Source organism: Helianthus annuus, chromosome 2 (genome assembly GCF_002127325.2).
Source record: "Helianthus annuus cultivar XRQ/B chromosome 2, HanXRQr2.0-SUNRISE, whole genome shotgun sequence".
In the NCBI taxonomy this organism is placed as follows: domain Eukaryota; kingdom Viridiplantae; phylum Streptophyta; class Magnoliopsida; order Asterales; family Asteraceae; genus Helianthus; species Helianthus annuus.
This window is the reverse complement of record NC_035434.2, coordinates 43,624,539-43,640,163: the sequence shown is the minus strand read 5'-3', so window position 1 is coordinate 43,640,163 and position 15,625 is coordinate 43,624,539. Positions and strand designations below refer to the sequence as shown.

At 36.7% G+C, this 15,625-nt stretch overlaps 2 protein-coding genes across 2 annotated transcripts; one reads left to right on the top strand and one right to left on the bottom strand.

Annotated features, from left to right (window-relative positions):
* Nucleotides 1-8,659: 8,659 nt before the first annotated feature.
* Nucleotides 8,660-12,275, top strand: LOC110913596 (G-type lectin S-receptor-like serine/threonine-protein kinase CES101). Its single transcript, XM_022158420.2, has 7 exons — nucleotides 8,660-9,881; nucleotides 10,560-10,661; nucleotides 10,749-10,933; nucleotides 11,014-11,224; nucleotides 11,309-11,546; nucleotides 11,630-11,780; nucleotides 11,887-12,275. The coding sequence occupies exons 1-7, from the start codon at nucleotides 8,699-8,701 to the stop codon at nucleotides 12,190-12,192; spliced, it is 2,376 nt and encodes a 791-aa protein (XP_022014112.1). The 5' UTR covers nucleotides 8,660-8,698; the 3' UTR covers nucleotides 12,193-12,275.
* A 2,167-nt stretch (nucleotides 12,276-14,442) lies between these two features.
* On the bottom strand, nucleotides 14,443-15,186 carry LOC118484803 (secreted RxLR effector protein 161-like). Its single transcript, XM_035980810.1, has one exon. The coding sequence runs from the start codon at nucleotides 15,184-15,186 to the stop codon at nucleotides 14,443-14,445; it is 744 nt and encodes a 247-aa protein (XP_035836703.1).
* Between the last annotated feature and the right edge of the window lie 439 nt (nucleotides 15,187-15,625).

The following is a 15,625-nucleotide window of genomic DNA, read 5'->3' as shown; positions in this document are numbered from 1 at the left end:
AGTCGTGGCGAAATATATTTTGAAAACATATCAAAAATAATTCTAACACTTGTAAATAATTCTAAGTGTTAAGTTTTAGAAAAAATTTCGCCAGAGTTTCCTCTGTAACTGGAGGTGGCCACGCTTTCAAGCGTATCATTTTCTTTTACAAAATCATTTCAACACCTTCTTGATTCAACCAAACAATTTCTAACACATCAAACTAGTCGACAAGCATGTAAATCGCATAATCACATGAACTTGTGGTTTTTCCGAAAACTATAGTGTAGATCCCGTTATATTTTGTGGATCTATGTGTAAAGTAACTTAATCCTGTAAAAACCTCGTTTTTAGAATAAATCTATCTTTACAACTTCCTGTCATCTTTTGCAAAGATTGTTATTTTGTCGGATCTTTCATTTCACAAGTGTTTATACACTTGTGGTTTGTAAAAATCACACTTGTTAGTGTGTTATCCGTCTTTTAGAAAACATGATTTTCTCGACACTTGGTCCTTTGAAAATACCACTTGCAGATACGTAGATCCGCTAGTTTTAAACACTATTTTACAAGTAAAAATACTTTTACACAAGTTCATGTTTCTCGTGTGGTAGAGTTTCACCTTTTAACCCTTGTACCGATAGAAACAAGCTTATGTCAAGATCTATGATCTTAACAAAGTCGGGTTAAACGATGATCCGAGCTACCACAACGTAGATCGGGCCTCAATATTCACAACTTTCAAATACTACAACTTTTACACAAGTATTAAGCTTTTATCCAACAATACTCATGTTTTAGTAGCCTTTAAAGTTTCAAAAGATAAGTTTCCGCATTTTAACCGTTACAAATCTTATTAACCACCTTAGAATGATCCGAGTATGAGTTTTAAGTGTTATACCTCTAGCTCGGGGCTAGGGAAGAATCTATGCGAAAAGGTGGTGGATAAAAGCAAGATATCGAGGTCCTTCGCCTTCCGTTAGCTCCAAGACTCCTTATGCGAGATCCTTAACACTTGTGCGATGTTGGAATGGAATGAACAAGAGCCGAAAATGGATGTAGAAGGGGGAGGAGGTTCGGCTTTGAGTTGGGAGCAAGAGAGGGAGAGGTGTGTTGGTGAATGTGGAGTGTAAGAACTCTTGAGTAGATGATGATACTTATAGGCATTATCAAGTCCTTAATCCATTGGGTTTAATGTCACCTAGATATCCAACATATGTGATTAAAATAATCAAACTTGGTACAAGCTTAGTTACATTGGGACCGAAATCGGTCATGGGGGGGGGGGGTCTAGTTCGATTCCAACAAGTTGGTTGGTGTTTAGTTTAGTTAACTAGGTTAGATTAGGGGTTAGCTCGGTTAGTGGTGTGTTGTGTTCTAATGCGGGTGTTAGGGTATTCAGGGACCCTAACTGGCTCAGAAAAAGACCAATATTGTTAATGTCAATATTTTTATGTTCCGGGTATAATCTGGTTGTTCGGTTGGATAGAAATCCGTTAAAGTGCTTAAATAAGCTTTTAAGTGTCGTAAATAATATTTTTAGTGACACACTCATTCTGCAAAGTGTCAGGAATATTTTCCTCATGTTTTGGCACTTTATTAGTTAGCCAGAAACTAGTACGTTAATAAAAGTGCTGTGTTTTGTGCTTAGAGTACGTTTTAGGCACATCCAGTCATTATATCTTATTCCTAGAGACGCAGTTCTACAACCCTTGTATCCCTACACTCACTATGGGTGTAGTAAATTATTTCTGGCTCATACAGGCCCTTAGAGGCAGTGTCTGCCTGATGCTGGCTTTATCAGCATGTTCAATAGGTTATCCGTTCTAATGCTACTGTGCTTTAGTGCATCATGTTTGTCACTAAGGTTCAACGTGTAAATAATGTAGTGACGGTAATTAAAGTATGATGCAGGAATATACAAGTACTAGAAATCAAGTAGCAGTTCGTCAGCAATTTCAGTTAAGCACAGTAATTAAGCAGCAATTAATTATTAATTAAATCGTACGGATACCTGGTTTAGTGAGGGTTGTCACAGTTACATCTGCTCATTTCTTACCGATGAAAGAAACTTTCAGTATGGAACAGTTAGCCAAGTTATATATAAATGAAATAGTTTCATTACATGGAATTCCTTTATCTATTGTTTCTGACAGAGATATCCGTTTTACTTCTCATTTTTGGACTAGTTTCCAAAAAGCAATGGGAACCAAGTTAAATCTAAGCACAGCTTATCATCCTCAAACAGATGGACAAAGCGAAAGGACAATCCAGACAATGGAAGATATGCTTAAAGCTTGTGTAATTGATTTCGGAGGAAATTGGGACGATCACCTACCATTAATAGAATTTTCCTATAATAACAGCTATCATACCAGTATCAATGCTGCACCATTTGAAGCACTTTATGGACGAAAATGCCGAACTCCAGTCTGCTGGGCAGAAATTAGAGAAAAGCAACTGTCTGGACCAGAGATAGTACAAGAAACAACAGGCAAGATTATTCAAGTCAAGGAATGACTAAGAGCAGCACGCGATCATCAAAAGAGTTATGTTGATATCAGGCGAAAACCGTTGGAATTTCAAGTAGGAGATAAGGTATTATTAAAAGTTTCTCCATGGAAAGGAGTGATCAGATTCATCAAAAGGGGAAAGCTAAGCCCCAGGTATGTTGGACCTTTTGAGATTATTAGAAGAATAGAACCAGTAGCTTACCATCTACAATTGCCAGAAGAAATGGCAGGAATACATGATGTATTTCATGTATGTAATCTCAAGAAGTGCTTAGCAGATGAATCATTAGTGGTACCTCTTAAGGACATAGAGGTAAATGAGAAACTTAAGTTTGTAGAGAGACCCCTACAGATTAAAGACAGAAAGATCGAGAATGTCAAACACAAGAGATTAGTTCTAGTAAAAGTAAAATGGGATTCCAAGAGAGGACCAGAGTATATTTGAGAGCTCGAATCAGAGATGCAGAGAAAATATCCACACTTGTTCCAGTAGACCTCGAGGACGAGTTCTAAAACAAGGTGGGGAGGATATAACAACTCTCCTAAAATACTTACAACACCCCTACATGTCCTAAAATAAACCCCGTATACGAAAAACGGCCCCAAATTACCTTTATTTTTACAAAAATCAAATAAAAACAATATTTTAAGCCACTCGCAGGCCGCGACCATGTTGGTCGTGTGCTTCGTGAGGCGCGATAAGCTGGACACCAGGCTTAACCCGGTGATGCCACGTGTCTCCACCATGTCAAAGCTAGTCGTTGATTCGACAAGGCTAGGACCTAGCCTAACCTTGTCGCGGGCCGCGAAAGAACAAGCATAGGGGGTCGCGGTCCGCGAGCCGCCCTCTGATTTGCGATATAAATAGGGGATCCTGGCTTCAGTTTCAAAGCGTTCACAATTCAATTTTCTCTATCGAATCTATGATAGCTAAAATAATTCCGGGGCATAATACCCACTAAATAACGAAGCTCTGCCTCGATGTAAGTATCATAACCCCTGGTTACGTATTGGTTACGCTGCCCGATTGATCTAGTGCTCTGTAACGCATGTCAAGGCTCTGCCTGACTCAGTCGTTGGAGTTCTGTCTCGGGGATATAACTAATGTAAATTAGGTTATTATACTAACGCGTGTGCATTGTTTAATTTAATAGATTATAACCAAGAATCCACAGGGAAATACCTAAATTAGCAATGTGAATTAATCCTTCTTTTTTGTAAACTATTTTTACAAAACCTCAAATGTTTTAAATTATAATTAACAGTGATTGAGTATTTGTAAATCTACAATTATCGTTGGTATGTTGGGGTTTTGTATACATAACTTGTTACTACACTGTGAGTAGTAACATTACCACAAGTCAGGATTGACAGTACCATGGGTGGTAATTAAAGTAGATGTAAACAAATGTAATTACGGGTTGCCCTCAATGCTGTAAAATGATAAAACATGTTTTGATTAAACTGGGATTCACTCGCCAGTATTTCTTGTTGATAAAATGTTTTTAAACGCGTTTCAGGTAACAAAATGTGAAAGCCAAATAGAAGCCAGCAGGAGAGCACTGAAGGCTTGGAAAAGTGGCTATAAAAGTTACCTAAATAAATAAGAAGTTTTATTTAAATAAATTAGGGTTTATCCCTATAAACATGTTGTAATGGAAACTTGGGTTTTTCCCATGTATTTATTATTATAAAAATGTGGTGTTTTACTCTGATAAACTATTTACTAACTACGGTCCTGATGTAATTTCCGCTGCCAAATTAATAAACACCGATACCACCAGCTCTGCGAGCTCGCGGCTGCCCGCCTCCCGGGACAGGGGCCGGGGGTTGCGACAACTGTGGAATGTAATGATCCATTTCATCCTTTGTCCATTCCATTACCTCGTCCATTTCATTCCCTCATCTATTCCATTACGCCATACCAAACAGACCCTTAGGGCCTAACAATCCCCCCCCTAAATTAATGCCATCAAATATTCTTCATATCATGAATTCAACAATGTCTTCAACAAAGTCGATGGTTGTTGCTATGCTTTGAGTGTTGTTGAAGTTCTTGGCTTCTGTACTCTTAGCACTAGGTCTCTTTCTTCTTCTCTTGTGGTTAGCTTCATATTAGGATCACAATTAGCATCTGGTTGAACATCTTGTTAAAAGAATGCGAGAGGAGCATTCTCAACAGCTCTTTTTTTCAATTTTTCTCTTTCAAGCAGGTTCACAAGTACTTCTTCAAATGTACTATCACTGTCAGAAGATGATTCGTATCCGATTCTTCTGACTCGGGTACATCTTGTTGTTGTGGTGCTTCATGCTTGTCAGCAACTAACAACATCTCATTCTTCATCAACCACTGTTTCTTGATTTTAATCAAGTTCTAAATTCTTAGAAATTTATAAGCAAACATTTCTATGCAACAGAGGAAAGTACCACATGAACACTTAGTACATCCAAGTACTTCTACTTAGATTTCACAATTCAAATTTCTTTATACTTTTGATGATCAATCAAATATTCAAGAACGGTTAATGTTTTAATAAAACAAATAAAAAACTCTATTTTTAGATTTTTGAATTTTCTATTTTTTTAATTGTTAATTATATGAGAACATAAACAGAAACACAAATAAACAAAGAAACTAACTCAACAGTTACAATAAACAATTACAATTGCAATGGGCTCAAAATCGTTCTCAGGCAGACAAATGAACATTTTTTAGCGTGAATTTATTCAGACTTGTCTAAGTGATTGCCAATATGTTTGTCCACTTAAACTTTAACGCTCAACTTTCAATTTTTCAACTTTGCGATATGCTTAAGGTGATATTATACTATAGTACCCATGTGTCCCATTCCATAACATACCCCCCACGATCAAGATAAGCACAACAATTCATCATAGCAGGTGAGTATACTGAGTTCATCCTTTTGATTTACAACGTCAAACTATTGGTGAACAGGTCAGTACTTTCGTACAACAAAGTGACCAATATTTATGTCCAACGAGGGTTAGGCAAATACCTTTATTGTACGAATATGACTATTTAGCTCAATGGTATTCCCTCATTTTGAGTTTATCTCCCTCTAAGGTTTTTAACCCTTTTTGGCTCTTTTAAGATATTTTGACTGTGCCTAGGTCTGCATATAATCTCGATGCAACAGAAGGACAACCAAGATATCCCCAGATGATTAAACAGTACAAAGAATCAAAATCTCAGACGTTGGCTATCTACCAATGCAAGATTTAAGAGTGCCTATGGTATGTTCCCCACATGGTACATAGTCCGTTATGTTTATAACACTTGGTATGTTTTATCACTTTGAGCGTAAAGCCTATTAACATATCACATTAGATCCTAGTCTTTTCAATTACAACACCTTACATGTGTTGGTCAAACCCTTTAATACGAACATTTATCTCACTTCCCATATGATGCAATAAAATCTTTTTGGACATTTATGTTTTTTTTTCTCATATTCTCCCCCTAAAACAATGCATATGTACATATATCTCACTCTTCTTCCCTAAATTTGTCCATCACACTTTATACGCAAATTTACCTAATAATTAAAACGTATATACAAAGTTATAAACGAAAGAAAAAGAAAAAAATATTTTTGTTGGTTTTGCTTAACCATTCCATTATCAGATTGAAGACTAATCAATTTCAAAATTAAAGCACTAAATTTGAATTGTACCTTTCTTGCTGATCTTATCTTACCTCCCTTATCTCCTTCAAAGGAAATCATCTGTAAAAAATAGAACTTTTTGCAATAGTGAGATGTTACCCGTCGTATCCCAGAACAACCGTTATTAACATTCCAAAGATTGTCAACAGCTCCTCCTTGGTTGTCCCTGAATAAATTTGGAGATTAGTAAAACATTGGTACCCAGGCGATCGTGGTCAGGGGCTTTCCTGAAGCATCAAAATAAGACACTTCCTTCAAACACATGTCCCTTTTCGTTTCAAGGATTGGTGATGTTGTTGCTTTCCATTTGGGTTTCCAAGCTTGTTTCGGTTTAACAAACGTGTTTGTTGCCTTAGGTTGAGTAACTTTAACTGTCTAAGGTTTATTAGTTTTAAAAACAGATTTTTGTTCCTGAACAATCTTGCGTTTGTTTTTAGCAGCATTCCAATACCCATCAGATGGTTTAACCTTGGGATTCACATGCTTCATTGGATTAGAATGATAGTTATCCTTTGGCATAATCCTCTGATTTTGAGCATAATAGGGAAAATAGGGACGATGTCTGCAGTTCTGAGCAATGTGACAAGGAATGCCGCAATTGAAGCATGTTTGTCTCTTCACGTAGAAGGCATTCTGATCAACTTGTGTAGCTCTTGCAAGCCTTAAAGGACGAACCGATCCTTTCTGTGCTTGATTTTCTTGCATACTTCTTGCAAACGAAGATGAATTTGAATGCCTATACTTGTCGTTTGTAGAGGCCTTTTGTTGTGGAGATTTCTTTTGATTCTTTTTGTCTTGCTTAGATTGCATGTCCTGTTCAAAAACCTCATCTATTTTCCCAAAAGCTTTGTTACCACAATCAAATGCATAATTCTCACATTTGCCATTATTGACAGACGTGTCAAAAACATTTTTCATATCACGAGCCTTTTGAGGACGATTGCTGCCTGTAGATGATCTTGGAGAGCATGATTGTCTTTGATGTTTAGTCTTCTCATTTCTTTGTCTTTGATCTGCATGTTTCGGTTCTTGTTGCTCGCTATGACCCTGTCTGTTTTTTGAACCAGCTTGGGTTGAGACTTGTGGTCACGTTTCTTATCGTTTACAAGCAGAAGATTCAAAAGGTTCTAGGTTATTAGCTGATGTACAAGAAACCTAAGAAATGTTATATTTCACGTCTGAATTATTAGTTTGATTCTCAGGCTTAGTGCAGAAATCAGATGATCCCTCTTTGTCAACTGTCCTACTTTCATTCACACAATCAAACAAGACAACATTTTCAACCACATTACTTTCAGATGATGATTCGATTCTGAGGCTTTAGATGATGTAACAGTCCAACAATGAAGGACGGAATTCAAACTTGGTGTGATTCAAGAAAAAACGAAAAAACAAGAACACCGAAATACTTTCCAACTTGCACACGATTCTATTACTCAAGAGCAAAACCGTATGGTACAAGTTCCTAACACCAACATCACAGCCTCTCTTTAACTCTAGAATTCTCTATAACTACAAGGCCTAAACCTTAGTTTGTGAAACAAACTAGTTTATATACCTAGGTAAGCCCATGCTCCACATGGGCTCCACATGGGCCTGCCTGGCCCACATGACCTTAGGCATGACCCAGATAACCTATACAAGGTCCAAACCTAATATGAACTAACCCAATAAAGCCTAGTTCGCAACCATAGTCCGTTACGTATATTTGATGCGTCGGTCTCACACTTTTAGGGCTTAACATTGATAAATATTTGCCATAATATAATATACAAACATTGTGCTTAAATTAGGTATTTAGACTCAATAAAAATACTAGAAAACATATTTTGGTACTGGTGACACTCAAGCAGATAGATGCAATTGTCACCAATTAAAAGGTTTTATATATATAGAGTTTTTTTTATTCTAAGTCGATCTCAAGTCTAAAACTGTACGTGTAATTCTATACTTAGAAGTCATATAGTGCCTCATCTAATCTAAAACCTACAAAACTTATCGTGTATAACATATATAAAGTATATTTATTAGTTATATATATTAAAACAATAAATATAACAAAATTACTGGAGGAAATTTATTTATCTTACATGAAAATAATTAGTTGATTAATGAGCTAATGGTATATGATATTGATTTATTGTAGCCTCTCTAGGACATGAAATTACTACTCGCTGTATTTTTTTATGTATTTAATCGATTTACGGGACCTAAATGAGAAACAAAAAGATGAGCCCGCGGTAGAACATGGTCCTGTTGTATCGACCACCCTGCAACCCTTCTAAGACGCTTGACATACCCGAACTAGATTCCAAATTTCGGAGAGAAGTTGGCCCAAATAGGAAGGCTCCTATAGTTAATATCAGCATTAAAAAGGATATTTTCATTGGGGTTGACTAAGTCTAACGTAAAACATACTTCAAGTATGTAAGTTCAAGTCAAGGAAAGTTGCCAAGAATTTCCATATCATCCCCACTAATATCACTTATCATACCTAAGATTTTTTTCCACCCTGAAACAATGGCAGATAGAAGCATATTTCTCTTCCTCATATTAGTTTGTTTTTTGTTCCGAAATCCTTGTCACTCAGAAACAGATACATTACAACAAGGCCAAGAGCTCAAGGACTGGGATGAATTGGTCTCATCAAACAAGGTCTTCAATTTGAAGTTGTTTAGCTTTGGAGCTATGGTGAGCCCATATTTAGGGATCTTCTACAAAAACAACAACAACATTACATACCATCATCCATTAATATACCGTAATAAGGCAGTTTGGGTGGCAAACAGAAACAATCCCATCCCGGATATGTACGGCAAGCTGATCATAGATGTCCATGGCAAGTTCAGCATTTTATCAAGTGGAGGCACTGTTCTTGATCTCTTCAGTCCTAATCCATTGGCAGCGTGCAACACAAGTGCTAAACTCTTGGATACCGGAAATTTGGTGCTCCAAGAACTACATCCAGATGGTTCTGTTAAGAGAGTTTTATGGCAGAGCTTTGATCACCCTACAGACACTCTTCTACCTGGTATGAAACTTGGAATCAATCTCAAGACTGGGCATAGATGGTCACTGACTTCCTGGGAGGGTGAAATGCTACCAGTTCGTGGGTCGTTTACATTAACAGTCACAGAAGATCTAAATGGCACAGCTCAGATGGTCATCCTAAAGGGAGAAAATATCGATACGATGAGTGGACCTTGGGCCAATGGCGAATTGATAAACCCAAATAAAATATCTTATGGTTCAAATTTCCGCGTGTATTATGTTTCTAACAAGACTGAGCAGTACTTCACATATTTAACGAAATCATATGATTCATTTCCAGCTCTGAGGATGTCTGAATCCGGAGAACTTGAAGATACGACTCTTCACACGTGTCTCTTCTCTGGCTTTACCAGAAGCCCCGGTGCACAAACCAAGTTGGAAATGTTTAAATGCAGGGATGATTATACCTTTTATATGGGGTTAGATTTTCACTTCCCAACCAAGAATTATATATTTGTCGATGAGTACGAATATCCTGAAAGCCATAACATGACTCTGTATGACTGCAAGATATTTTGCTGGAACAATTGTTCTTGCACTGCTTATTCTTATGCAACCAAAAACAGGACAGGCTGCAAGACTTATGGTAAAATGTTATACAATCCAGCAGAAGCTTACCAAGACAAAGAATATTATACCTTTCGTGACCGAGGTTAGCAACTTTATTATTCTCTATACTTGTATGCCATTTTTTACTGCAAATATAATGAAAAGAGTAACTGCAAAGTTAAGTAAAGAAATTCTGGCAACAATGAGACGGGAAAAAAAAATCTTTTTTATACATGTCTAGATTTCATTTATTTGTTTTTCTTGAGTAAAAATCCTTTTGTACACACATATGTTAGTTAAACTTATTGAGGCTTAGAGTATAAAGTTTCAGACCACCAAATAACCCAACTTACCGTAAGAACTGGGTCGCCTTATTTAGGCCACCGTTAAGAGGTAGTTAAATAGGGCTATATAAGCTTAGAGGAGATAATAGTTAGATAGAATTCTACCATTCATTTTCATTGTAGTTACTTTGTATTTTTTTGACTTTATTCATTAAGCAATCGTCAATCGCTGCCTCGCGGGTGAGCAATTTCTAATCATATCAATTTTCTACTCTTCATCTGTGAGTTTTTGGTGTTTAGAGTGAATCAGTTTAGATTCACTCTCAAAAATAATAATAATATAAAATAGAAAATTCTAGATCGAATAGGCTATAGTTAAATGAAGGAAAAATAATAGTATTAGATAGACTTAACCACAAAGGTATTTCAACTTAAAATCCTTACCACTTAGCTGTGAATCCCTCTCCTTTTTTTTTTCCTTTTTTTTTCATATGCAGTAAAGAAGAAGAAGAAGAACTGGTTTGGGTTGATCATTGGGGCTGGATTGCTAGCTCTAGTCTTATCATGCTATTTCTTATACAAGAAGCTTCATCTCAAAGGTATCAGTTTCACATATTCCACTTATGTTGAGAGTAAATTACATTTCTTTGTTATGATACATCTGCCTACATATTTTAACAAATTAGGGAAAACCAAGAAAATCCAGAAGTTGTTGTTGCATCAACTGAAACGCTTATACAAAAATGAAGAAACACATAGGAATATAAACAATGATTTGCACTACTTCACCTTTAAAAGCATCTTGTTTGCAACAAACAATTTCTCACGCACTAATAAGCTTGGAGAGGGGGGTTTTGGAGCAGTTTATAAGGTAAACTTCAAATGTCACACTATTTAAAACGATTTCAAGTTTCAAAAGGATTTTACGCATGATGGCCACGGATTTCTTAGGGAAAATTAGTTGATGGACAAGAGATTGCAGTAAAGAGACTTTCACAAGGCTCTGGACAAGGAATCACTGAGTTTATGAACGAAACAAAACTCATAGCCAAACTTCAACACGTTAATCTAGTTAGGCTTCTCGGGTGTTGCATTGAGAAGCAAGAGAAAATCCTTGTATACGAGTATATGCCTAATAATAGCTTGGATTACTTTTTATTTGGTAAGATCCAACACTATGTACATTTTGTATATGAGCTCAGTCCGATTTTTGTTAGCACGCTGCTACTCATTTGTTATTACATAGATCCTAGAAAGAAAGTATTACTGGGATGGAAGGATCGCTTTGCAATCATTGACGGTATTTCTCAAGGACTTGTATATCTCCATAAGTTTTCAAGGCTAAGGGTAATCCATAGAGATTTAAAAGCCAGTAACATCTTGCTGGATGCCTACAAGAATCCCAAAATATCAGATTTTGGGATGGCTAAGCTGTTTGGGATCAATGAGGATGAAGCAAATACAAGTAGAGTTGTTGGAACATGGTGAGTTCATGACTTGTCTTTGATAATAAGAGTTCCTAACAAAAACACCCAAACGTTATTACCTGATTTGGTTTGATATGCAGTGGCTATATGCCGCCAGAGTATATGATAGGAGGCCGCGTTTCAACCAAGACAGATGTCTTCAGTTTTGGTGTATTAATGCTTGAGATTGTAAGCAGCAAGATGAATCATGGGAGCTATGATGTGGAGCACCCTCTCAACCTTCCAGGACTGGTAAGCTTTCTATATTTCAGACAAACAATAACTACGATTAACAATTATTTGTCTAATAAGAAAGTAATTACAACTATACATTGCAAACATGTTGAAATCAATTTAGGCATGGGAACTATGGAATGAAGGTAGAGGTTTGGAGTTTATGGATCCGATACTAAATGATTCATGCTCTCACACAGAAGTAATGACATGCATTCATGTGGGTCTTTTATGTGTTCAAGATCATGCCACAGACAGACCAACCATGTCAGAAGTTATTTCTATGCTTACAAATGAAAATCTGCATCTACCAGAACCAAAACAACCAGCATTCTTCATTGAGAGGCATGAGGCACAAACGAAAAGAGATGATAATTTGGGAAATGGGTCCGTTAATGGACAATCATTTTCAGTTTTGGTGGCCAGATAGAAACCAGAAGAAAAAAAAAGACATTAGTATTATTAGTTATTTCATGTTTAATTCCTTGAAACTTAATTTGATGGTATCTCTAAGATTAGTTGTTTCCTAATGGTGGCATTACAATCATAAGAACTAACTAGAGGCTAAGAGAACACATGCTTTGAACTACAACGAATTGAGAATAGCTGAATTAGGGTCAGAAGACAATTTCGTCCATACTATAGCACTACTATAAAATAGAGTATTAGACGGGATGATATGGGTTTTAAGACGGTGTTTGCAACACCTTTTTAAAATACCGCGTCTTAAAATCTGTCAAAATTGGTACTCAGAGACTTTAAACAATAAGAAAAACAACTCGGATTCTATTATCATCAAACAACAAAGACAAGAAACAAATCTCAGACGCAACACACTCTTCAAACTCTAAGACTCAAATCATCAACATGATGAACCGACTTCAATCTTTTACACAATCTACACGGGTTAAAGACTATAAACCCTAGATCTATAAAAACTATAGAGTTCTAGAGAGAGACGAAAGAGAATTGTGCATGAATCTAATGTTGAGAGATACTGAACTAACAAAAATCTCCAACTAACTTCATCACTAGCACTTATATGGCAACTCACTCAGCAGATGCCCTAAAGGCCCATTCAGCAACTTAGCCCACGAACAGATGTGTTAAGCCCACTATGAGATAACCCATGTTCAACCCAGCATTAAGCACAACCATCCAGCAGCTATAACATGTTAAAAAACAAAAAAACAAAAAAAAAATTATATAGCAGCTTAGAATCAACCACAAGACACTTAGAAGATACTAATATGAATTATACGTTTGACATTTAAATTGAAGATAGAGATATTTCAACACCCCCCCCCCACCTCAATTTAATAGTCAAATATATTTAAGCATGTTTAACCACATGTTTAATAAAATCAAAGTGTTCTTTTAAAACTCTATTTTTGAATGTTTTCTTTCTTTTTAACCATATAATCAGTAGTTTAGATGAAGAATAGATGAAGAATTTTCTGAACACTCATAAGATGAAGCTGACCATCCAAACAACAATATTTAAACAAAAAATACAAATTCAAAGAACTTCCCTGAACACTTTATTCAAATCTTCAAAACTTTTTTAGTGTTTACATTGTGAAAATCGTCTTGAACGAAGCCCATTTGATGGATGTGTCGGGCCGTGTCTTGGCCCGCAGGTGAACCCAGTATGATCACCTCAGTCCAGCAGCACCAAACATTTGACTTATCTTTGAAGCAGCCCAACTACAGACCTTTAGAAGCTCACCTCCAGTGAAGTGTATTATGCAAATAAAGAAAAAACATATGTATTAGAAACTTTTACTAGGGAAATTGAAGAGAACAAGACATATTTACATGCTTAACTCCTGAACACTCTCCTCCTACAATTTAATATCCAAAAGTAACAAACATATTAAGACTATTACACAACACAACATTCTGGTTAATCAAAAACTTTGAATTAGATAATCAGAGATTTATTCTCAACTTCAACCAAACTTTTAGATTCACAAACACAAAATAGATTCGTAACGAAACACCACTCTCAACCTCAAACTTCAGATCGACAACACGAAGACCTGGCACACTCTGAACAAGACCTAAACAGGCTACGAAGATCTACAATTGTTAACAAGATCAACAACCCATAATCTTGAGAAGAAATCCTAGTCAGAGAAAATTGAAATGAATCAAACAATATGCCACAAAACATAACTTTCTGCAAAAACTGTTGGCCCGACACGATCTTTGATCTCTAGAATGAGCATGATAAACAAACTTGAATAACAATAACTTGAATACAACGATCATACAATAACCGAATGTATGTATGTATCGAAAAATGAGAGTGTGTTACAAATGAAATCAAATGACCCCTATTTATAGTTTTCCAACGGGTACGAGTGAAGAGTCGTGTCTCTTTGTGAATAGACGCGTCCCTTGAATGTGTGGCTGTGATTAAACATGAAAAGGCACGTTGTATCCTGTCCACAAGTTCCAATCGGTGCCTCCTTCCTTTTCCCTTGTCTTGGCCGATCGGAATAGGTGTGAGGGTGGAGACACACCCTTTCGGTAAGGGTGGTGGTTACCACCTTTCATTCTTGACAACTGTGGTCCTTGTAGTTTATAACCGCCATGTGACCGTCGTATAACTAACAATTTTAACTATCTAAACTAACTATTGATGTTAAGAGATTATCCGGGTTTCATTCACCCCCTAATCTCGAACATCCTTAAGTTGCTTCAAATCCTGAATCCCGAGCAGTTCCCTCATTGTAGCAAACTTGATCCTTGCTAGTGCCTTTGTTAGTATATCTGCCCGTTGTAGTTCTCCACTTATGTGTTCCACAGTGATATCTTCGTTCTCCACGCATTCTCTTATGAAATGATAGCGTGTATCAATGTGCTTGCTTCTTCCATGAAAGGCTGGGTTTCTCATGAGTGCTATTGCAGAAACATTATCCACTCTGAGTGTTATCTTCTCTTCCTTCCAGCCTGTAATTTCACTTAACAATCTTTTAAGCCATAGTGCTTGGCATGCTGCTGCAGTGGCTGCCATGAATTCTGATTCACACGATGACAATGCCACTGTCTGTTGCTTCTGTGTACACCAGGTTATAGGTGATTCTCCAAAGTAGAATACCAGACTAGTTGTTCCTTTTCCTTTGTCTGTATTAACTCCAAAACTGCTATCACTATATCCTGTGATCTTACATCCTCCTTGCTTCTTGTAGATGATTCCATGCTCTTTAGTTCCCTTGATATAACGTAGTATTTGCTTCACTGCTTTCAAGTGTTGCTCCTTTGGTTCTTGCATGAATCTACTAAGCAGACTGACTGGGTAACATAGATCTGGCCTTGTATGTAATAAATACCTGAGAGAACCTATCAAACTTCTGTAATGTGTTGCATCTACTAGATCTCCTTCTTCAGTCTTCGTTAATTGTGTTTCTGGAGTCATGGGAGTCTTTGTGTCATTGCAGGATAACATATCAGCGTCTTTGAGTATCTTGTTGATATATCATGTCTGCTTGATGGCTATCTCACCCCCTGCTTGAATAACTTCTATTCCCAGATAATATGCTAGCAGTCCTAGATCGCTCATATCAAATTTGTTCTTCATCTGAGATTTGAAAACATCTATCTCCTTCCTTGATGTTCTAGTGACTATTAAATCATCAACATAGACTCCAACTATCAGCGTAGAAGTCTCACTTGTCCTTGTATAGATTGCATTCTCTAAAGTGCACTTCTTGAAGTTAAGTGACTTTAGGGTTTGATCTAACTTCGTATTCCAAGCTCTTGGTGCTTGTCTCAATCCATACAGTGCTTTTGATAGTTTATAAACCTTTCCTTCATCTCCTGGCTTTACAAATCCTTCTGGTTGTGATACATAGACC

Bases quoted from the DNA above. Each gene is read 5' to 3' on its own strand.
- LOC110913596 (XM_022158420.2), top strand. From the start codon at position 8,699: ATGGCAGATAGAAGCATATTTCTCTTCCTCATATTAGTTTGTTTTTTG. The intron at 10,934-11,013 runs GTAAACTTCAAA...CGGATTTCTTAG, and splicing joins GTTTTGGAGCAGTTTATAAG to GGAAAATTAGTTGATGGACA. The intron at 11,225-11,308 runs GTAAGATCCAAC...GTTATTACATAG, and splicing joins CTTGGATTACTTTTTATTTG to ATCCTAGAAAGAAAGTATTA.
- LOC118484803 (XM_035980810.1), bottom strand. From the start codon at position 15,186: ATGACTCCAGAAACACAATTAACGAAGACTGAAGAAGGAGATCTAGTA.